Source organism: Gopherus flavomarginatus, chromosome 15 (assembly GCF_025201925.1).
Source record: "Gopherus flavomarginatus isolate rGopFla2 chromosome 15, rGopFla2.mat.asm, whole genome shotgun sequence".
Taxonomy (NCBI): domain Eukaryota; kingdom Metazoa; phylum Chordata; order Testudines; family Testudinidae; genus Gopherus; species Gopherus flavomarginatus.
Window position 1 is genome coordinate 6,242,776 of NC_066631.1, and position 22,899 is coordinate 6,265,674.

The 22,899-nt window shown below is 52.9% G+C and overlaps 1 protein-coding gene across 2 annotated transcripts in view; it reads left to right on the forward strand.

The window, feature by feature from the left end:
* Nucleotides 1-19,296, forward strand: part of PRODH (proline dehydrogenase 1) — a 33,296-nt gene extending 14,000 nt beyond the window's left edge. For both annotated transcript variants that reach the window (XM_050923812.1, XM_050923813.1), the window contains exons 3-14: nucleotides 3,917-3,951; nucleotides 4,515-4,664; nucleotides 4,979-5,043; nucleotides 5,762-5,878; nucleotides 6,970-7,049; nucleotides 7,630-7,711; nucleotides 11,492-11,584; nucleotides 11,955-12,101; nucleotides 12,424-12,599; nucleotides 12,684-12,782; nucleotides 14,595-14,683; nucleotides 17,705-19,296. In XM_050923812.1, coding sequence (XP_050779769.1) covers nucleotides 3,917-3,951; nucleotides 4,515-4,664; nucleotides 4,979-5,043; nucleotides 5,762-5,878; nucleotides 6,970-7,049; nucleotides 7,630-7,711; nucleotides 11,492-11,584; nucleotides 11,955-12,101; nucleotides 12,424-12,599; nucleotides 12,684-12,782; nucleotides 14,595-14,683; nucleotides 17,705-17,895 — 1,324 coding nt within the window. In that variant the 3' untranslated portion in view covers nucleotides 17,896-19,296. The remainder of the gene's footprint in view (nucleotides 1-3,916; nucleotides 3,952-4,514; nucleotides 4,665-4,978; nucleotides 5,044-5,761; nucleotides 5,879-6,969; nucleotides 7,050-7,629; nucleotides 7,712-11,491; nucleotides 11,585-11,954; nucleotides 12,102-12,423; nucleotides 12,600-12,683; nucleotides 12,783-14,594; nucleotides 14,684-17,704) is intronic.
* The last annotated feature ends 3,603 nt before the right edge of the window (nucleotides 19,297-22,899 follow it).

Sequence of the window (22,899 nt, forward strand, 5' to 3'; positions counted from 1 at the left end):
TTTGTTCAGCTGGGAAAAGGATTTTCTTCTTTTTGGCTTTATTAAAAGGCAAAACCCATTCTATCAATGCACCATTCTGACTAATACTTTACACACCTGGGCCAGGAACCAAAAAGCCACACTGTATTATAATGCTAAAGGAATGTTGACCAGGTGAGCATGTCGACACATGAGCGCGCTCTCCCATGTTAACAAACCAACAATGGACTTCTTGCTGCTGGTCCGGTTTGCGTTTCACTGAGCCTGGCACTGGGACACCAGGCTGGGCCTGTTTCACTTCCTGCTACTCAGCCTCTAGCTGCACAGTTGCGCTTGGAGATCCCAAGGGCTGGGCTACACAGTGTACAGGTCTGTCGCAACTTACGCACATTTAACATGCACGATTTCAACTTTACGTGTACAGTCTGGGGCCGTGGCCTCAAGATTTAAAGGTCCTGGGGCACCAGCTGTGGCTGGGAGTCCCAGGGCCTTTAAATCACCCAGGGGGCTCCCAGCTGCAGAGGTGGCTGGTAGCCCCGGTGATGAACTAAAGGGCCCAAGGCTCCAGCCACCGTGGAGCTCCGGGCCCTTTAAATGCCAGCTCCAGCCCGTCTGCCAAAGCTGCAGGCGGGATTTAAAGGGCTCCTCCGGGCTCCCCACTGCAGCAGGAAGTCCGGTGAACCTTTTTAAACCCCGTCCTTTTAAACCCCGTCCACAGCTCCGGCAGCTGGGCTGGGGGGGGGGCATTTAAAGGGCTTCTCTGGGCTCTCCAGCCCGGCTGCCAAAGCTGCAGGCGGGCTTTAAAGGGCTCCGCCGGGCTTCCAGATGCGGCGGGTAGCCCGGTGGTGCTCTTTACATGCCCCTCCGGCCTGGCCGCTGGATCTGCAGGTGAGATTTAAAGGGCTTGGGGATATAATTTTGCATATACATGGTTTTTGCTTTACACGATAACAACCGTGGAACGGAACCCCCGCCTAAGGTAAGACTTGCCTGTACAGATTTGAAAGCACATACAGTTAAGCCGGTGCAGCCCCTTAGTGTGGGCACACCGAAGCCTGCATAAAAGGTGCTTATTCTGCTAAATTTACTGCACTGAGCATCTTGTATGGGGATCACTGCACCTGTGCTGAGGGGTTGCATGGCTTTAACTGTATCTGTCTCTGAATTGGTACACAACCTGTGTAGGCTGGCCCTACCAGCCTAGTGTTTGCATGTTGAAAAGTCCTTGTTTCTAGTGAAATTAAGAAATCATCTTCACAGCTGCCACCCCTGGCGTGTCCCTTCCCCAGCCGTACTCGTAGGAGGACTCTGCCTTGCTGTATTACATGTCCCTTGCTCCCAGCCCTGTGGCTGCTCTTTCCAGGCAGTACCTCTATCTGTTAATGCTTCCTCTTGACTCTTCTCTTTCACCTTTCCCTTGGGGGCGGGGGCTGGTATTTGCAGCTCTCCTGGCTTGTTTGAATTGCCAGTGCTTCCTCCACTCACTGCCACAATCGGATTAATGCCCCCCCCTTGAACTGGTCCATGAGTGTGTAATGCAGAGGCAGGTGGGGTATTGCCTATACTGCTCTTGCACTCGCAGTGCCATTGGCCAACAGCAGAGAGAATGCAGAACGCTGAGTTCAGCAAGGGAGTCCCATGCTGCTGCGCTCGCTGCAGTTGGGCAGCTTTATAGCTTGTTCATATGGAATTTCATTCTGCTTCTAAACCAGCCAGAACCCATGGCTGACCCCAGGGCCCCACCAGTCCTTCCCTCAGCTTCATGCTAGACCTAGCCACTTCTTTACGTGCTGATCTGCGTTGCCTCTGGCTAAGAGGAGAGACTCAAATTGACCAGAGGGAGTTTTGCATGAGGGCAGTCCCTATCAAAATCTCACCCAAGGGTGCCTTCCAGCCTTGCTGACGACTTGTGAAAGAACATTTGCTCCATATGACGGGACTTGCACTTTTTTAGAAAAACCTCGTAAACTAAATACAAAAAACTACATTAAAATTAGGGCTGTCAAGAGATTAAAAAAATGAATTATGATAAATTGCACCGTTAATAATAGAATACCATTTATTTAAATATTTTTGAATGTTTTCTATGTTTTCAAATATATTGATTTCAGTTATAAGAGAATACAAAGTGTACACTGCTTGTTTTATGTTTTTGTTATGAAGATTTGCATTGTAAAAACAAAAGTAATATATTTCAATTCACCTAATGCAAGTATGATAGTGCAATCTTTGTCATGAAAGTTGAACTTACAAATGTAGAATTATGTACAGAAAATAACTGCATTCAAAAATAAAACAATATAAAACTTCAGAACTTACAAGTCCACTCAGTCCTACTTCTTGTTCAACCAATGGCTTAGACAAATAAGTTTATTTACCATGGGAGATAATGCTGCCCTCCTGTTTACCATGTCACTTGAAAGTGAGAACAGGTGTTCACATGGCGTTGTAGCTGGTGTCGCAAGATACTTGCATGGCAGATGTGCTAAAGATTCATATCCTTTTATGCTTCCACCACCATTTCAGAGGACGTGCGTCCATGCTGATGATGATGGGTTCTGCTCGACAATGATTGAAAGCAGAGTGGACTGACACATGTTCATTTTCATCATCTGAGTCAGATGCCACCAGCAGAAGGGTTTTTTTGGTGGAGTGTTGCTCTTTTAAGACTTCTGAAAGTATACTCCACAGCTCTTCCCTCTCAGATTTTGGAGGGCACTTCAGATTCCTAAGCCTTGGGTCAAGTGCTATAGCTATCCTTAAACTCACATTGGTACCGTCTTTGTGTTCTTAAATCAAACATGTGATGGGTCATGATCCACGGAGACTGCTATAACATGACATATGTGGCAGAATGCAGGTAAAGCAGAACAGGAAAAATAAAATTCTCCCCCAAGGAGTTCAGGCACAGATTTAATTAATGCATTACTTTTTTAACAAGCATCATCAGCATGGAAGCATATCTTCTGGAATGGTGGCTGAAGCATGAAGGGGCATATGAATGTTTAGCATATGTGGCACACAAATACCTTGCAACGTCGGCTACAAAAGTGCCATGCGAATGCCTGTTCTCACTTTCAGGTGACATTGTACGTAAGAAGCAGGCAGCATTATCTCCTGTAAATGTAGACAAACTTGTTTGTCTGAGCAATTGGCATTGAAAATAATCCAGAAGAAAAGCAGAGGCAGGAGGAAGAACTAGGGCAAAGCCAGTGCCTGGGAAAACAACAATAATTTGCTCTGACACAGGCCTGGAGAAGGAGGGGAGATGCATGCAACGAAGGGGCTGAGGCTCAGCTCTCCGTAGAGGGTGTGAGCTGGCACAGTGTAAAGCTTTGGGATAAGCAGCCCAGGGTGGTTCAGGCTGGTGCTGTTTGGTATAAAGACCCTGTGGAAGGGAGATGAGGGCGTCCATCAATGTGACACTTGTCACAAAAGTTGGGGCATTTGCCCCAGTGTCCAGCTGAACTAGAGTGTGGACGTTCTGGTTCCCCTGCAGTTTCATGAGGGGAATTAGCTCTCCGCACCTATGGCAGTTTCTCCACCCCTGAGCTGGCTGCCCCATGGGGTGGGGTAGGAATCTCAGCTAACATTTTCCAAGGCACTGAAGGTCCCACTGATTTTCGTATGGTGGGAGGAGGTGGTTGCACATGACTGACTCTGAGCATAGGCCCGAAGGAGGCTTTGGAAAATATCCCCTTCCCCGCCAGCAAAGTGCTGTGGGCCCAGAGGCCAAGAGAAGCGCGTCTGTGACTGGCCATTGCCGGAGTGAAGAACAGGAAAGGATGAGGGGCTCGTGGGGACCTGGCCCTTTGGCTATGGGGAGCTGACCCCTGTGAAGCCAAGCAAGCTGGCTGGGAGGGGGGATGCACTGTAGTCCCAGGGGGGCTCCTGAGCTGCCCTGGTGCCTGTCTCACCATCTGCTTCCTTCCTCTAGCTCCTGTACCTCTGCATCTGAGAAGGAGACGGGGGGTGAGTGACACAACTGCTCCTAACACATCCTAGTTGGACACAGATCCATTGAGAATCTAGCCCAGACCATCCCCTCCCCAGCATGCTCCAAGGCTCTGGCCCTCACACCCTTATTGTGCAGAATGGCCACTCGAGTCCCAGGCCTATGTGTGGAAAGTACCTTGATCTGCTCATAAACTGTGAAAACCCAGGCACAGACTGTGTTTAAACTGCTCTGGGGGGACCTCAGGGGCTCACATTGCTACGAAGCAGAGATCCCTAAGATTGGGCAGCTGCTGGGTTCTCACATAGGTGTTAAGGCTGGAACATCTAATCTGCTCTAGTGCATAGCACGAGCCAGGGAATCCCACCCCATGAGTCCTGGAGGTAGAGCAGATCTTCTAGAAGGACCTTGACCCAATGAAAATCTAGCCCTGGGACTTTCTCCTAGGGTGGGAGAAATCCCCACAGAGGCTTGGGCAGGGCTTGGTAAGAGTAAGGGGACATGTTCCAGGGACATGGGGGGCTCTTGGCCATCTCCTCCCCTCTGCCGTGTCTGCAGCACACTCCCTCTGTGTCCTCAGGTGGCACCCAGAGAGAGAAGCAGTACCTTGCGCATCGGGGGTTTGGGGACCGCCGGGACAGGGTCATCAGTGCCCGCACCTACTTCTACGCAGATGAAACCAAGTGTGACCAGCATATGGAGACGTTCCTGCGCTGTATCGAGGCCTCAGGTAGGCGCTCTGCATATGCCACCCCCAGAGTGCCCCTGTGTCGGCTGTGCCTGACTGTCCCTCTGGGAGCACCTGGCCCTGTGCCCCTCCCCCAACAGGCTGCATTGCCATCCGTCGGCCGTGGCTCTCCGGGTGCCCTTCTGCTGCAATGCAGAGGCCAGGTGCTGCTGCGGTCTCTGGAGAGTACCCAGCAGGGGCAGAGGGCAGATATGCCAGCTCCACATGGGCTTTCTGGATTGCCCTAGGCTGCTTTCCTTTACCTGCCCTGGAGTTTGGATGCTGCAGCTGCCTCAGCTCTCTCTACCTTCGTTTAGGTGGCAGCTCCGAGGACAGCTTTTCGGCCATTAAGCTGACGGCTTTAGGGAGGCCTCAGTTCCTGGTGAGTGACTCTTGGTGCCAGGGCCCCCGCGTTATAGCAGAGGGAGAGGTGCTCAGGCTGAGACAGGCTCTGGGAGTTACTTGGAGACTGTTCCAGGTGGCAGGAGCTGCAGAAGAGACGGCTGTGGCGTGTGAGAGGATGGAGGCCCCTAACACTAGATAAGGGATTTTTGGGACCAGATCTGCCTCATTGTGCTCATCGCAGGCAGCACCCCACTGCCTGGGCTCAGTGCAGCAAGCTGAGTGCCAGGCAGGATGATCCCTCCCATCGGGTGCATGCCAGGCACATGCTTACAGACTGTCTGTCAGTGATGCTCAGTTGACTTCCTGGGGAGGCCAGTATCCTGCTCAGGGCAGCAGCTTGGGCCTCAGTCCATCCCTGGAGAGTCAGAGCTCCCCTGATGTCTGGCCCAGGCCTCACCCGATGTAGAAGGTCTTGAGCTTGCCTCTTGCTTTGAGGACGGAGATCTGGCTAAATGCTAGGTTATCTCCTGCCTAGTGTCATGTTTAGGGGCCTTGATCTTTACTAGGAGGGTAGTGAGAGGTGCCAGCACTGTCCGGTTGAGCACCCAGCAGGGCCAGTCCTGCTTACTTGGCGTGGCAAAGTGCCCAGCACCCCTTGGATACAATCACAGGGTGGGGGAGCTCTGAGCCATCCTGGCTGGGGAGAGGAGCAGGGAGCTCACCCTGCTGTCTGCTTCTCCTCCTCCCTCCACCAGATGCAGTTCTCGGAGGTGCTGATGAAGTGGAGGAAGTTCTTTCACCAGATGGCTGCAGAGCAGGGCAAGGCCGGGCTGGCTGTGATGGAGACCAGGCTGGAGGTGAAAAAGCTGCAGGTGAGCTAGGGGCAGCACTCCCAAAGGAGCTGTCCTCCCCAACTCTGCCCCATGGGCATCTGTGCTGCTCGTGTTCTGGGTGCATCACCCTCCTGGTGGACTGAGCCCCCACCTTTGTCGGGGGGTTGTGAAACGCTTCGGAGCCTTGGATCAAAGCCCTGGGGAGAGCTCTGAGCTCCTACAGAGAATTCTGGCTGGTGGGTGTCGCCCCCATGCTCAGGGTCTAGCTAGCTGCCATTTCTAGGGTTGAAGGAATTTTCCTGGAGGTCAGATTGGCAGAGACCCTGGGGGGGTTTTGCCTTCCCCTGCAGCATGGGGCACAGGTCACTTGCTGGCTTGAACTTGTGTAAATGCTGGATTTTTTTTTTTTGTAACTTGAAGTCTTTAGACCATGATGTGAGCACTTCAGTCACTCAACCAGCGGCGAGGGGCCTATTACAGGAGAGGGTGGGGGAGGTTCTGTGGCCTGCGATGTGCAGGACTTCAGGCTAGATGTTCAGGATGATTCCTTCTGGCCTTAAAGTGTGAGTCTGGGAGGAACATTGTTCTGGTTCCATGCCCAGTGACCAAAAGAGCGTGATGCAGGAGCCAGTAAAATGCATGCCCTGTTCCTTCCTAGCCAAGTGAGCTCATTTCTGTGCATTTCCCCCAGTCCTTCCCCTGGGCCGGGATTGTGCTGGAATCTCCATCCGCCTTCGTAGGTCCCAGTGCACCATAAGACTCCTGAGATCCATTGTTGCCCCTTCCAGGCAGAGCAATGGTAGGATCCCCTCTTGTGCTGGTACCAGTGAGGTCTGTCCCAGTTGCTGGTGCATGTGCATGCATAGCTCCTGCACTAGCCCTCTCTCTCGAGAGCTGCGTAGCGCCAGGGGAGAACCCTCTGGGAAGTGCTGAGTGGCTGCTCAGTGACTTTGACCCATGGGGGCTGTGTGGTGCGCGGGAACTGGCACAGTCCCACCCCAGCCATCGCCTCAGAGCAGAGTCATGACTCAGGGTAGAGTCTGGGCCTGCAGCGCAAAGGCGGCAGGGCTGCTGCTCACTGCAGCGTTTGGGGGCAGCAGGGACTCTAACCTGCTCCTTTCTCATTGCAGGAGACCCTGGCAAACCTTGGGATTGCGACCAAAGCAGAGAGCCAGCACTGGTTCACCGGCGAGGACCTGGGCGTGTCTGGGTGAGCTCCCTCCTGGGCCGCAGCCAGCCTGACCCTCTGGCCTTCCCAGAATGTGCTGCAGAATGGGGAGAGATGGGGGTGCCCACAGAAAGGAGCACCTGGAGGGGTCCCAAAGGCTTCCATTTCAGCCAGTGTGTGCTTTGCTAGAGGGACTGGGGTAGGAGGCAGAGAGGGGAGCTTCCCAAATCCTAGAGCAATGGCTTGGGGCAGGGGTCCTGGGAGAGGCTGCCTTTCTTGGAGGCTGGGGAGCTGCACTGGGAAGGGGTAAGAAGCGATGGTGGCCATGTTTGTTGTGGGCATTTTGAGGAGTGTGTTGCTTCTCGGAGTGGCTTGGGTGGAAGGGTTGCCATGTGGATCCTGCTGCTCTGCCAGGCTCCTGGTGACCAAGGACCTACACCCAGGGAGCTCTGCTGAAATCCCACCAAGCTGGGTCACGATGGGCAGCAGTGGGCTCTGAGTCACTAATCCATCCTGACTAGTGTGGGAGCTGCCGGTGCACCCTTTGGGGAAGCCTGCTGAGGTTGGGGCCAGTTTGCAGCTCGCTTGGAGCTGGCGCTAACGCGAGTCTTTGTGGCTGCAGCACTGTGGACTTGCTGGACTGGAACAGCCTGATTGACAGCCGAACGAAGCTCTCCAAACTACTGCTCGTACCAAACATGAAGGTGGGTGAGTGGCACTATTTTGGCCAAGGGAGAGGCCCCAAGGGAACCCTCCTGAGCAGTAGAGCTCCACCCAGGTAATGGCATGGGATGCTGCAGCTAGAGAGCTCCATGGTGCTGTGCTGGACTGGGAAGGGGGCACCATGCATCAGGCCTTCCGATGCTTGTCAGTTCTAAAACTCCCAAGTATCTGGGATCAGCCAGTCACATGGGAGGCGCTTCCTGTTGGGCACTTCATCCTGATACTTGTCTGATAACTTGATTGCATCCCATTGCTTCTACTTACGCCATGCACCATAAATTCTCTCCCCTTGGGGTCTTCACCTGTCAGCCCCGGGTTACCCTCTTTCTCCATCATCACAAAGGAGTTGGGAGGGCCAAGAGTTTGTCCTTGTTGTATCCCTCCATGCACTGGGCTGCAAGGACCTACATTCCTGACCTCCCCTTGGTGGTCAGTGACACTAGCACTAGCTGGGGAAATGCTCAGGGGGCCTGAGCTCGGGTCTTGGCAGGTAGGAGAAGTCAGACATCTTGTTAATGCGTCATTGCAAGTTTGAGGTGTGCTGGCTGAATGTGGAAAAGGAGCCACGGGGTGGGACACACTGAACTTGATAGAACTGAGCCATGCAGAAAATAATCCAAGAGGGAATTGTTGCCTGATCTATTGATTAGGTCAACTTGTTTTCCCCTGTTACCACGCTAGAATTTGGTAGGTTCTTGACCCAGGATCAGGTCTGGTGGCACAGGAGGCAGGATTGCAACAGTCGCACTTCAGCCATCTCACTGTTTCTAGTTTAATACAGTTCAGAGCCACAAACGCTCTAACCCTGTGAGGCAGCTGGAGCTGAGCATCCATAGACTCTCTTGCCATCCTTTGAAAAACCACCTCCGGTGTTAGTTATCTTCCTCATCTTCCCCCTCACCGTCCTCAGGAGCCACACCTCTCAAGCCACACAAGCTGGGATACAACTTGTGTTACACCAACACCACTAGGCCTAGAGCATATTTAGGAGGAGCTTCAGCTCCTTTTCCTTTACAGTTCCTCCCCCCTACTAATTGGGTGCCCTTCTCTCAGTCTTTTAGCTCAAGCTTTTAGCATAGATGTCAGATAATTCCCATGACATTCTTGGGGTCCGACATCTGCTGATGTCCCTGACTAAAAATATCCCAAGATGGTATAAACTAGCATGTCATGGTTGCAGCAGTTTAGTCCCTACAGCACTCTGCCTTGTGCTATCTTATGATCTAGGGTTATTCCCGGTTAGCTACTCCTGTTAAGGCTTTTTAGGCCTTGGACCTTGATTAATTTAGCTAAGCTACTGTCTTACAGTTGTTGAGGTTTGTAAGCTCAGTGCACTACTGCCTTAACTTACACCTATGCCTCACCTAGCAAGTACCTTCACCTATAGGCTACAGCGGAGCCATTGGAGGTGAGAGGAGATGACCACAACCCTGTTTCATGGTGAAGTACTGAATTAAGGTTGTCTGCAAATGAAAGGGCCAAAGACCTAGGACATGGAGGTGGGGCACCCACAGTCAGGAGCCATCTGGGAGGCACTCTGCTTGCTTGTTACAGGGGGAGTGCTATTGAGGTGTTTGTGGCTAAGCCAAGACTTGAATTTTGGGGCCGGGCAGAAGTGAAGAGAACCCTACAGGAGCAGACATGGACGTAAGCGTCTTCTGCATTGAAGCAATGCTCAGGTGGCAATCGGGAGCTGGTAGTGGTAGGGAGGGGTGACTAGGTGAGGCACCTGTCAATACTCAGTGCCAGCGTGGGATGGTAGAATGTTGCTAGCTGCCACATGGGTAGAAGTAAATCCGGTGGCAGGGCTCTTGTCTCCAGTGGGCAGTAACAGGATGAAATGGCCTTGGTTGATGCCAGGCTGGGCTCTGAGGACAGAACTTGAACTGGATGGAGGAGATGGTTGGTCAGATATACACAGTGGTGTGTGCAGGTGCATTCCCAGACTAAGCAGAGCCCTGCATGGGCTGGGGGGAGGGGTGGCTAGACTCCATCTGCCCTGGATGGAGAGAGGACTCTAGGGTCCTCTCTGAGGCCCCAAGGGTCAGTCCTGGGGCCAGTTTTGTTCAATATCTTCATTAATAATCTGGAGGATGGCATGGATTGCACCTCAGCAAGTTTTCAGATAACACTAAACTGAGAGGAGTGGTAGATACGCTGGAGGGTAGGGGTAGGATACAGAGGCACCTAGACGAATTAGACAATTGGGCCAAAAGAAATCTGAGGTTCAACAAGAACAAGTGCAGAGTCCTGCACTTAGGATGGAAGAATCTCATCCACTGCTACAGACTGGGGACCGAATGGCTAGGCAGCAGTTCTGCAGAAAAGGACCTAGGGGTTACAGTAGACAAGAAACTGGAAATGAGTTGACAGTGTGCCCTTGTTGCCAAGAAGGCTAACAGCATTTTGGGCTGTATAAGTAGGGGCATTGCCAGCAGATCGAGGGACATGATCATTCCCCTCTATTTGGCATTGATGAGGCCTCATCTGGAGTACTGTGTCCAGGTTTGCACCCCACACTATAAGGATGTGGAAAGATTCGAAAGAGTCCAGCAGAGGGCAACAAAAATGATTAGGGGGCTGGAGCATATGACTTATGAGGAGAGGCTGAGGGAACTGGGATTGTTTAGTCTGCAGAAGAGAAGAATGAGGTGGGATTTGATAGCTGCTTTCAACTACCTGAAAGGGGGTTCCAAAGAGGATGGGTCCTAGACCATTCTCAGTGGTAGCAGATGACAGAACAAGGAGTAATGGTCTCAAGCTGCAGTAGGAGAGGTTTAGGTTGGATATTAGGAAAAACTTTTTCACTAGGAGGGTGGTGAAGCACTGGAATGGGTTACCTAGGGAGGTGGTGGAATCTCTTTCCTTAGGTTTTTAAGGCTAGGCTTGACAAAGCCCTGGCTGGGATGATTTAATTGGAGTTGGTCCTGCTTTGAGCAGGGGGTTGGACTAGATACCTCCTGAGGTTCTATGATTGCTGCCTCTTGGGGTCCAGCTCCAGCAGCTCAGAGCTGTAGCAGCGCTGCAGTCACATTCCCGCTAGAGCAAGGGAGCTGGGGCTTGTGGGTGTTAGCAGCCAAACTGTGCTCTAATCTGCTCTTCCCAGATGAGGAAGTGGGGTGGGGAGACAAGCCTGAGCATCCGCCTCAGCCCCATCTCTGCACAGCCCAGTGTTGCTGGGCTGGCCTGACCAGAGAAATGGGTTGGACAGTCATCAGGCTTCTCAGCCAGGCCTGCCAGTGGAGTCGTTCCCCTGGCAAGGAACCAGGGCAGATTCGGGGCTAGGGGTGCAAGGGTTCTCCTCAAACAGCTTCTTGTGGGGCTCCATCCTGCTTCCCCAGCCCTTGCAACTTAGCAGCTGCCATGACCCCAGGCCGCTCACCCTCTACACCCTTTCTGTAACATCTGGGGAGCAGCAGCTCTGGCTCCCAGTCAAAGGTGGCAGGTGCACAGGGTTGGTGAATGGGGCTGGGTGGCCCATTAGTCTGGAGCATGCTGGTACTCCTAGGAACCTGATCCCAGCTGGGCCCCCTCCCGCTGCACTTTGATGCAGACAGTTCAGCACACGATGCTTGTCCCATGTGCCTGGGGAGGGAGTGGGTAGCTGCATGGGCTCTTGGGATTAGCACTTGTCCTGATGCCTTGTGCCATGTCCTGCTCTGCACCCTGGGTGAGGGAGGGAAGGCTTATGGTTTGTAGTGTCCAGGCTGTGGCCACGAGGGTGGGGTAGTACTGAGGCTATCCGGTGCTTCTCCTTTCAGACTGGCCAGTTGGAGCCTCTGCTCTCACACTTCACCGAAGAGGAGGACCTGCAGATGAAGCGAATGCTGCAGAGGATGGATGTCCTGGCCACGGTTAGGAGCTGCCCTGCCTGTACCATCAGGGGGTCTTGGTGGGAAGTTTTCCGAGCTGGGGACGGGTAGTGTGGGCCCTGGCCCCATGGCAAGTGAGATGGACCTGCTCACCCATACCGCAGCATGGCCTCGGTGCCAGAAGAGTTTGGGCCACTCTCAGTGACTGTTTGCTGCTGGGCTAGGGTCACAGGGCTCTTCTAGCAGGTGTTCCCTGGAGGCACTGGCCTGCAGGTGAGAGTGTGCTGCCATCTGCAGGACCTGTGCAGTACTACACACAGCGGTGGGCTCAGAGTTGGCCCTGCAGACTTCACCTGAGCAGAACCTTTTCACTGCTTGTGGCCTGACCTGAGGAGTGTCCTTCCCCTTGCAGAGAGCCCTGGAGCTGGGAGTGAGGCTGATGGTGGATGCTGAGCAGACCTACTTCCAGCCAGCCATCAGCCGGCTCACCCTGGAGATGCAGCGCAAGTTCAACATGGAGAAGGCCGTCATATTTAACACCTTCCAGTGCTACTTGAAGGTGAAGGTCTGGCCAGCGTGAGCTGTGGGCAGGGGAGCTGGGGCCCAGCGGTGTGCGGGGTGCAGCCTGCATGCCTGAAGGGCTCCAGATGCAGTGGTGATGGCAGCACTCCAAGCAGTGGTGGCAGGCAGTGGGGTGGAGATGGGTCACGCTGCAGGAGGAGGGTGTGCTTCAATGGCAGCTCAGTTTCAGGGCAGAACTCCAGGAGCAGGCTTGGACCCTTGCTCCTCTCCCCCCCCCCCCCCATCCTGAACAGCATGTGTCAGTCCAGTGAGCGACTGCTCCTGGCTGTGGATGGCACTGCTCCATCTTTCCGCTGCAGGAGGCGTATGACAATGTGACGATGGATGTGGAGCTCTCTCGCCGTGAGGGCTGGCACTTCGGGGCCAAGCTGGTCAGGGGCGCGTACATGGAGCAGGAGCATGCCCGAGCTGCTCAAATCGGCTACGAGGACCCCCTAAACCCTACATACGAAGAGACCAACGAGATGTACCAGAGGTAGGAGTGCCAGAGCTGGGACACTGGGGTAAGGAGGTCGTGCCCTGGGCACTTCCCTGTGCCCATATGTGATCTGTCCTGCAGGTGCCTGGACTACGTTCTCGAGGAGATAAAGTACAGCCAGAAAGTCAAAGTGATGGTGGCATCGCACAACGAGGACACGGTGAAGTTCACCATTCGCAGGTCGGTGGCAGCATGGCAGGAGCTGTGGGTGCCAGGCCTTGAATAGGGTGGGAGGTGGGGCTGCAGCAGAGCAGCTGCGTGGGAGCCTAGGATGAGGATAGCAGGGGCCGCTGTTGCAAGAAGGCATTGAGCAGTGGCAGCAGAAATGTGTGGGTGACATTTGCACAGCATCCGACAGCACTAGGAACAGGCTGACCAGAGCTAGGGAAATGTGAATGGCTAGGCAGCAGTTCTGCAGAAAAGGACCTAGGGGTTACAGTGAACGAGAAGCTGGATATGAGTTGACAGTGTGCCCTTGTTGCCAAGAAGGCTAATGGCATTTTGAGCTGTATAAGTAGGGGCATTGCCAGCAGATCGAGGGATGTGATCATTTCCCTCTATTCAGCTTTGGTGAGGCCTCATCTGGAGTACTGTGTCCAGTTTTGGGCCCCACGCTACAAAAACGATGTGGAAAAATTGGAAAGTCCAGCAGAGGGCAACAAAAATGATTAGGGGGCTGGAGCACCTGACTTATGAGGAGAGGCTGAGGGAACTGGGATTGTTTAGTCTGCAGAAGAGAAGAATGAGGGGGGATTTGATAGCTGCTTTCAACTACCTGAAAGGGGGTTCCAAAGAGAATGGATCTAGGATGTTCTCAGTGGTAGCAGAAGACAGAACAAGGAGTAATGGTCTCAAGTTGCAGTGGGGGAGGTTTAGGTTGAAATATTAGGAAAAACTTTCACTAGGAGGGTGGTGAAGCACTGGAATGGGTTCCCTAGGGAGGTGGTGGAATCTTCATCCTTAGAGGTTTTTAAGGCCAGGCTTGAGACAGCCCTGGCTGGGATGATTTAGTTGGGGATTGGTTCTGCTTTGAGCAGGGGGTTGGACTAGATGACCTCCTGAAGTCCCTTCCAACCCTGATAGTCTATAATTCTAAAGGGGCTGGAAGGAAGAGAGTCTGTGCATGGAATGGAATTGAATTCCTGTACCTTCTTGTGCAGTTAGGAGAAATCGAATTGGGTCCTGGAATGTCTGGCAAATATGTCAGACCCTGGCAGAAACAGCTTTCAAGAAAGGACTTTCCTTGCTTGCTCTGCAGTGACCTTTCTGGCCTGCAGATGTAAATCTGTTAGCTCAGACCAGTGCTGAATGCCAGACTCCTGGATTTTTGTATCAGTGGGAGTATGAAGGCTAGTGACCGCAGATGTTGCACAGTAGCCGGATGAAGATGTGCTGGGGCTGTAAACTGTTCCAGGCAGCATTGGTCCTGCTAGTGAAGGGAGGGGACTGGACTCTATGACCTTTCAAGGTCCCTTCCAGTTCTAGGAGATTGGTATATCTCCAATTATTACCTTTTATTATTACCTTTAGGGGATGGGCAGTAGTTACCCAACTCTGCTATGCTTCTCTTGCAGTCTGCTGCTTTTTTAACCTATGGGAAGTTGTTAATCCAGGCCTGTGGGCAATAGACCTCTGGAAAAGGAGCAGGATTCCCTGACCAGAGGCTGCTTCACTGTTCCTCCAGTTCACTCTGTCCTCCTAGTGTAGCATTTCCTATGATTATTATTTATTATTATTATTTATTATATGGAGATACACCTATGTCTTAGAACTAGAAGGTACCTTGAAAGGTCATAGAGTCCAGTCCCCTCCCTTCACAGCAAGACCAGGTACCATCCTTGACAGATTTAGGGCTCTGGGGCAAAAATGGACCCCTCAAGGATTGAACTCACAACCCTGGGTTTAGCAGGCTCAAACCACTCAGCTATCCCTCGCCCTCCCCCCTTCCTGCTGGGCATCTCCTGGTGTGACTGTGTGGTGCTTCCTTTGCAGAATGGCAGAGCTTGGCATTCATCCCTCTGAGAACAAAGTGTATTTCGGGCAGCTGTTGGGCATGTGTGACCAGATCACCTTCCCTCTGGGTAAGTGTCTGTGCCCGAGGAGGGAAGGGGTGGGGTTTGCTGTGCTGTTTGCAGTCAGTGAGGAGAGCTAGCTGACTGTCTTTTTCAAAAGGCCTTGAACAAGATCTCTCATGCATGATTACTAAAGAGATGAGTCATGAGGTAGGAGGCTAGGTGTTATCATGGATCAGAAATTGGCTGAGAGGAGAAAACAGGAGGAATTAAGTTGCTTTTATCATGGCCAGAAGTGAAGAGCAGGTGCCAGAGGCATGTGGTTTAATGATCTGGGAAAGGGGCGAAGCACCGAAGTGATGCAATTTGCAGAGGCCCTAACTTAGGTTAGTCAAGTCAAGCATGGGTGCAGCAGCACTTCTGAGGGGCCTGGCTAGGCCAGACAAGAGAGCAGCTCAGTGCTGAGCAATGCAGGAACGGACACAATAGCTTGTGCACTTTGCCATGTTGTAACGAACTGTGAACTCAGGACAGGCCGGTGTGTGTGCCCAGCTCACTGAAGATCTGTTCAATGCACAGCTGTGGTCAACTCCAACAAGATGTTTAGGTGCATAAGAAACAGGATGGAGAATATAGTCATAAGTCATTATACAAATCCATGGTTGGCGCATCTGCTCCTGCGTTCTGTTTCTTTCATCCGATCTCAAAGGATATTGCACCATTAGAAGGGCACAGAGCCATGTGACAATGACCAGAGGCAGGAAAAGCTTTGGATGAAGAGATGGAAGAGGCGGGCACTGGTCTCCTATGAAAGGAGATGCATACATAAGGGACACTATAGAAGTGTATAAAATGACTGATCTAGAGAAGGGAGATTGTGTGCTTGTCCTCTGGATGTTCCTTGCTGTGGTGCTAAGACAATGACATTGGAAGGTGACGAACTCAAAGACTAGGGGGGGAAAAAACATTTCATTCTAGCTGTAACGAGACTGTGGAACTCACTGCAGAGAACTTAGCCACATTCAAAGGCTGTTGGACGCTTCTGTGGGTAACAAATAGCCAGAGGAGTTGAATTTAAATTTAAAAAGCTCAAGAAAAGACATCAACTCCCCTGCTTCCAGGCTGGAGCTCACGGACTCCCCTGGGGCAGGTGCCTATCCCATCACTACTTATTGTGAGGTGTCTCACACCTTGCCCGAAGCAGGATACTGGCCTAGTGGGCCATAGTGCTGGGCCATAATGCTGACCTAGTCTGGCAATACCTGTGTCCACACTGGCCTGGCTTCAGGAGCTCTGATGCACCTTCATGGTGGAACCGCTGGCTGCTCTGAATCACGAAAGCTTGTGGGACAATTGGAAGAACTGAGTCAAGTGGTTTCTTCCACCCTTGGCCTGTGTAAGTAGCCATGGCATCAAATCCCATCCTCCTGCAGCAGTCTCCCCACATGCTGTGCTGACACATGCATGTTAGTGCTTGCCAGCATTCCTCTATCTCTACAGGAAAGAGGAGGAAACGTGCATGATGCTGTGGCTACTGTGGAACTAAATCTGCATGGGAATGTCGTGTGAGTGGAGTTGTGGTATGGTGTGGTTTGCCTGTGGCACTGCAGAGCTGCCCAGCGCTGCTCCACCCTTGCATTAGCCGTGCATAGGACAGTGCTGTTTGCACTGCCTGGGCTGGCACGGATGAGGAGTGCCAAGGCGCTCGGTAACAGTTCACGTGCCTGTCACTAATGCAGTGGCAGTGCTAGGCTGTTGCTCTTCATCCCACTGGAGTCACAGCAGTTTCCTTGGCAAGCTGAGGGGGGCTTGGCCCCTCCAGTCTCCTTCAGCCAAGTCACTGGCCTGCTGGCGCTGGCTGGAAAAGACCAAGTATATGTCAGAACTTGGGTATTATCTGCCTCTCAGGACTACTGAATGATTGAGACATGTTCTCTATGGCTCGTCTTCCTCTGCTCTGCTTCAGGGGAGAGTCACTTAGGTTCAGACTGGAGTCTGAACCTTTCTCTCGAGTCCCTTTGGTACCTTCAGAGCACTTCCAGAATTGTCCCTCCTCCCTGCCTCCAGTCTTGCAGTCTCTCCATGAAACATGAAAGGGTTCAACATGCTGCAGTCAGACTGTAGTGAACGTGGTGGGGTGTAACAAAGGAATGAGAAGAATGGTGTTAGCAGATCATGTAGGGTGGCTCTTTCCTTTTGGGCTGCCTCGAGGCCAAAGTGCAAATTCCTTTGCTTGGGACATTGAAACAAGAGTCCTCTCTGCAGTGCATAACTTCCAGAGGCCATGGAGGTGGTCTAGCTCAGGGGTGGGCAAACTTTTTTTTTGTCCCAATAGCCACATTGGGGTTGGAAAACTATAGGGAAGGCTGTGCCTCCCCAAACAGCCTGGTCCCTGCCCCCATCTGACCCCTCCCACTTCCTGCGCCCTGCTCCTTGTCCCCTAACTGCCCCCTCCTGGGACCCCCTGCCCCTATCCAACCCCTTGCTCCCAGTCCCCTGACTTCCCCAGTACTATCCACACCCCTGCCCCAGACAGGCCCCCCAGGACCCCATGCCTATCCAACCTCCCAGTCCCCTTACCGCCCCCCACACAGAACCTCTACCCCATCCAACCGTCCCCCCCGCACCCTGTCCCCTGACTGACCCCAGGGACCCCGTGCTCCTTATCCTACCCCCTGGCCCACTTACCATGCCGCTCAGAGCAGCATGTCTGGCAGCTGCACCGCCTGGCTGGAGCTAGACACGCTGCCGCTCTGCTCGGCAGGAGCACGCAAACCCCCCAGCCAGAGCACAGCCCGTGTGGCTGGGGTGGGGGGGGATGAGGGGGTAGGGGGCTGGGGACTAGCCTACCCGGGCAGGAGCTCAGGGGCCAGGCAGGCCGGTCCTGTGGGCCAGATGGGGCCAGCGGGCTGTAGTTTGCCCACCTCTGGTCTAGCTGCACTAGGAGCAGTTCCAAAGTCTTGCTCTGAGAGACCAGATCCTGAGCTGGTGTGAACTGGTGTCTCAGCAGTCGATGGAGTGTGGTTGATTTGCATTAGCACAGATTCATGCCCACTGTATCCTGTAAGTTACCTTGATTTCTGTCCTCAGGGCAAGCAGGTTATCCCGTCTACAAATACGTTCCCTACGGCCCTGTGAACGAAGTGCTGCCGTACCTGTCCAGAAGGGCCCTGGAAAACAGAGGCTTCATGAAGAGAGCCAAACGCGAGAGGGAGCTTCTCTGGAGTGAGTTCAAGAGAAGACTGATCACTGGCAGCCTCTTCTGTAATCCAAGCCACTAACCTGCCCTGCCTTGGGCTGGGATATAGAAGTAGAACCGCTGCTATGCTGCAGCAAATGTCCCAGAGAGGCAGACCTAGCGGCTTTTTAATAGAACTGCTGCTGTTTTTTTTCCAACTACCCCTTTCTACCAATCTCCATCCTCCCCGCAGTGGCCTTCTCCTGTGGCAAAGACATTCTCTAGTGCATTAATATCTGACCTGCACCAGTGACCCTCCAGTATAGGGCGGGCCCATGTGGGATGGTTCAGGAGCAGCCGTTTCCTTAAGGACATCCTTACACCCGTGCAGTTAAATGTTGCCCTAGGACACCATTGCCTCTCCAGGATTTAATACAACTGCAGAAGGGCCCCCAGTTAAAGGCAGGGCTTTGCGGGAGAGCAGCGATGGGTATAGAACAGTGTGACTCTCAATGTCACTGCAGGCCAAAACCACCCACTTGTGACTCCATCCATCTTCCTGGTGCTGGCAAGATCCTATTGCTGGCTTCTAGGAGGATGGATGGCATGTCCCAGGGATCAAAGGGTAAGTCATCAGAGAGCAGCTGTAGCTTGGTGCTAACGCAGGGTGAGGTGAGGATGGTGAGTGCTGGCTGTTCACAATGTAGGGGGAGGTTCCATCCAAGCAGCTCTGTGGCCTGCACATTGCTAGGGGTTACATACCTCTTGAATTGTGGCCTGACCAGGGGGAGTGTCCCTGGCTTACAGATAGGGAAACTGATTAAGTGACTGGTCTGAGGTCACACAGGAAGGAAGTCTAGTAGAGCCAGGACTGGTTCTCAGGCTAGTGCCTTCATCACCCACCCTCCTTCCCTCCCCAGGCTGGGCCAGCCTAGCTGTCTAAGGTGGGTTGGGGATTAAGCTGAGGGTGGACTTTGCTCTGTGAGGGGTATGATTGTTTGAGCTTGAGCTGGATTTCCCTCTGCTGGCTGGACCAGCTGCCTTCAAGGGGTGGAACTCCAATCCATGACACTTGCAAAGCCTCCCCCCTGCCCTCACCAGCCAAAGCATGTAGACCTTGCCCTTGATGCTGGTCACTCAAGCCCAGGGCCTGCCTAGCTGCTGGAATGTGTATGTAGGGTGGGGGTGATGCCTCTCCCACCTGCTGCTCAACCTGGCTGTGAACAGAGTCTGGGAGGCAGTGCGGCTGGGCTCTGGGCACAGACTGCACCCTGCCAGCACTTCCCTTGTCCTGCAGCTGAAGGAGGAAGGGCGGGATGCTGACTGCAGCACAAGGGGAAGCAGCTGTGCTTGGGAATGAGGTAATTTGGTGGGGGGTGGTATGTGCTGCTGTTAGAACTGGGGTTTTTATAGGTGGCCCAGCTGCCTGTACTGCTGGGTTGTCTTGGAGCCCCGAGTTTGAAAAAAGAACTGAGATTGTATTAAACCTACCCCTGTTCCCAGACCTCTGTCGCTGCTGTTTGTTCGGCTGGTGAGTCTGGGCTGCAGGGGAGAAGGACCTGCCCTCAGGGCTATCTTAGAGCAGTCCTGGGTGGAGCTAGCACGGTCCATTAGTGGAGGATTGGTGAGTACCTCTTAGCAATCTGCTCTGAGCCTTTCCCTCGGCCCCCAAGGGAGTAGCCCAGAGGGCAGGCACTAAAATGCAGGTTGCTTTTGGAGGGTGGGAGGAAATTGGGGGTCCAGGGTCCTATGCAACTGAAAGGTAGGTGGGGAAAAGGGCACTAAGCATTCAAACAGCTGCCCTGCAGCCTCTGGAAGAACTAGCACAGAGCGTCCTTTAAAATGACACTGTACCTACTGGGCCCTTTGCTACTGCTGGCACCTGCTCCCAGGGCATAAAACAGATCCCACAAATGCAGAAGGGGCGTCCTGCCTTCCCTGCTGCAGGCCTGGGGGGGGGTCTAAGGTGTGCCTGGGAACAAGGAGAGGTATCTGCGTCCTGCTTGCAGTTCTCCCCCTTGTGAATCAACTAGCTGAAGTGCTGCCAAGCAGGGTATGAAACAAAGCAATGTGGAAATGGTTTCCTGGCTCATGAAGCTTCCCCTGCACAAGAGGGAGGTGGCTAAAGCAGCTTTCTTTCATTAAAAGCCCCAGAATGTGCATAGCTACCTTTGTCAAGGCATAAGGGAAGGGAGAAAGCAGCCCTGGCTCTTAATCCTCATTGATTCTCCTGCTACAGGATTTGAGTAGCACCCCTGCCTGAAAGGTGTTCAGAGGATTAGCCCTGCTGCAACCCCTAGGAATGCTACCCTCAGTTGTTCCTCCTCAGAGGTTGCCAGAGGCTCTGAGGCAGTGGGTATTGTAGAGTGGGGGGGGGGTCGGGGGGGTTCTGCCTCCCCAAAGAGCCAGGCACGGCTATGCACCTAGGCCCTTTCCTGCTCTGCAGCTCCTGTGTGATGGCCCCAGCTCAGGCTCGGGTCATGCCTCCTGGGGCTGGAAAGGCTGTAGCCGCACTGCCCACCCTCCCCGGGCTGTGGGTACTCACCTGGGGTGGGAGCCTGTGGCCATGGGGTGAGGCTGGGGGCTAGCCTTCCCCCCCCCCCCCCCCATCCAGCTGGTCATTCTCTCCCTGCCCATAAGACTCCTTGCTGCTCACACATCTCCTGCTCCTCCTCCCCTCGGCACACAAGTCTTCAAGCAAAGTCCTTGGGCAAGGGCTTGCTTCCCCTGGTGATCACAAAACCACCCCTCCCTGCAAGTGGTTCTCACCCTGAAGCTGAGGGCCCCACTTACATCCCTACTATGGTGTTCCCCACTGTCAAGGCCTCACCTATAATTGCTGTCTAGTGTGGCTGACTCAGGCTATCATCAGTGTTGTAGCCATGTCAGTCTCAGGACATCAGAGAGATGGGGCTGGGGGGGTTAATACCTTTCATTGGACCAACTTTTGTTGGTGAGAGAGACAAGAGTGAAAGGTTGTGTCTCAGGGCGTTAGTGAGAGTCTCATGATCTGTGATGAATTCAGTGAAACCTCAGCTCCTGAACTCCTATGAATCTAGGAGAATCTCAGCCAGCCTTTAAAATAAGGGTCAGTTTCTAGCCCTGCTGCGTGGGGAAAAAGCTGGAGTGGCTCCTACAGGCGGGGATGGAAACACCAGAAGGTCAGTGTACAGAGCCTGACACTTTTAAAATCTCAGGATTTTGAAGGGCCTGATTTGTGATTCACACTATTGCAAACCCTAAGGGTTCTGATCATGAATCAGCAGGTGTTGCACAAAGTTCCTGCTGGAGTAGAGGGGGCAAAATTTGGTGAATAGTAAATGTGCCCCAAAAAGTTGATTGGGGGGGCGGGTACTGCACCTACTCACTAATCTGGATCAGATTCAGCCAATAGTTTCACCTGGAACATGTTTGGAAAAATCATGGTTGGGTTTGGTTGGACATTGTTTTTTGTTTTTTTTTAAATGACCAGTTTTGAGGTTTTGGTTTGAATTGACATTTTCCAAACAATGTTTTGCAATGACATTTTTTAAATGAAATGTCAATTTAAATCAATGTTTTGTTTTTAAAATGTTGATTTGAATCCCTGGTCAGCGTTTCATGTGACCTGAACCTGGGGGGGTTTTTTATTTTTCATTTTGGGATGGAAAAACTGAAGCAAATGGGTTGGTTTTTGTTTGTGTTTGTTTTGGCCACTGAACTGAAACATCAAGTATTGTCCTGATCTGTCCTTGCGTGTACTCCCTGTAAGCCCAGCCCCAAAGCATGTGCTCCCTGATCTACCAGGGAGCTCACCCAAAACTCACACTTCCAAATATAGCCCTCTCTCTTACCCACAGCCAGCCACAAACATCGTCCTAAACTGCTCCACCCTAAGCACTTCTCCAGCCCCTCCCTCACTAACCCCACAAATTGCTGATGCTCCTCCCCCCCCTTGCAAAAAAACCCCTGCTGTCTGAGTTCTTCCCCTAATCCACTGCCCTGGGCTCTTCACCACAATTTCCTCCTGAACTCTCTTCCCCTCCGCTCAAGTGCTCCCCCTTCTTCGAGTAGCATCCCGCTGGGTGTGCATGTGCACGTGCCCCTCAAGCCCTTATCGGAACATTCTAGCTACCGGTGCCCATTCAGCCCACACTTACTCCCCTATGCACTGAAGCCTCCTGCTCAGCCATTGGTGCTGTGACACACAAGTCATAGGTGGTGATGCAAGCTGAGCTGGGGGTGCCTGGACCCTCTGTACCAAGCAAGCGCAGTATTTGACATCTGCAAAGCCTGTGGTGTGCTCATTATTGGCACCAGCAGCTCCAGCCACAGCAACCTCAGGTGTGGTGTCAGTACCAGGGTCCTTTCCAGTACCACAGTTCTGATACTTGATGGATCGCTCAGTGTCGGATGAACCAGAGTCCCAGTTGCTGTCAGGTACTGAGCATCTCATGGTACCAAGATCTCAGTCTCTAAGTGACCACTCCTTGGCAGAGGTTTCTCCTCTGTCCTCAGTGGCTGCTCCCCCACAGGAAGATCTTGAGGAAAAAGAAGTGGACTCTGTCGTTCTCCTCGAGTTCTGTTTGAGGTTTTCCTACTTCACCCTGTAGGAACCTGCCCTCTTACAGTAAGGACTCTGCAGCTCCTGAGGTGTGCTGGAACCAGCCCTGTATACAACTTCTGCTCCCTTATGGACCCCACAATGACTATACTGGGACCTGTGGGCTGCTTAGCTGCAACAATCCAGTAAACTACTGGTACTGTCCCTTAGGGAGACCAGGGTTCCACATCCTCCCTCTACCCTTCCAAGGCAGGAGATGTTGAAGGGCAGATGAGGAAGTCACCCCTGAAAGTCCCATTTTGTTGTTGCCACTGGATGAGGCACTCATGCTTCCCCCTCTTTCCATCGCTGACAATTTCAGGGCCTCATTAGAAGGGTAGCGAGTGCACTACAGCGCCCTTTGGAGGATGTCAAAGACTAGCAGCACAGGCTGCTTGACGTTTTGCACTCCAACACCCTCCAGAGTGGCACCACCTGTTAATGAGGCTCTCCTGGATCCAGCTCAGACAGCATGGCAGAGGCCATGCCACCAACATGCAAAAGGACAACAAGTATATTATGCGC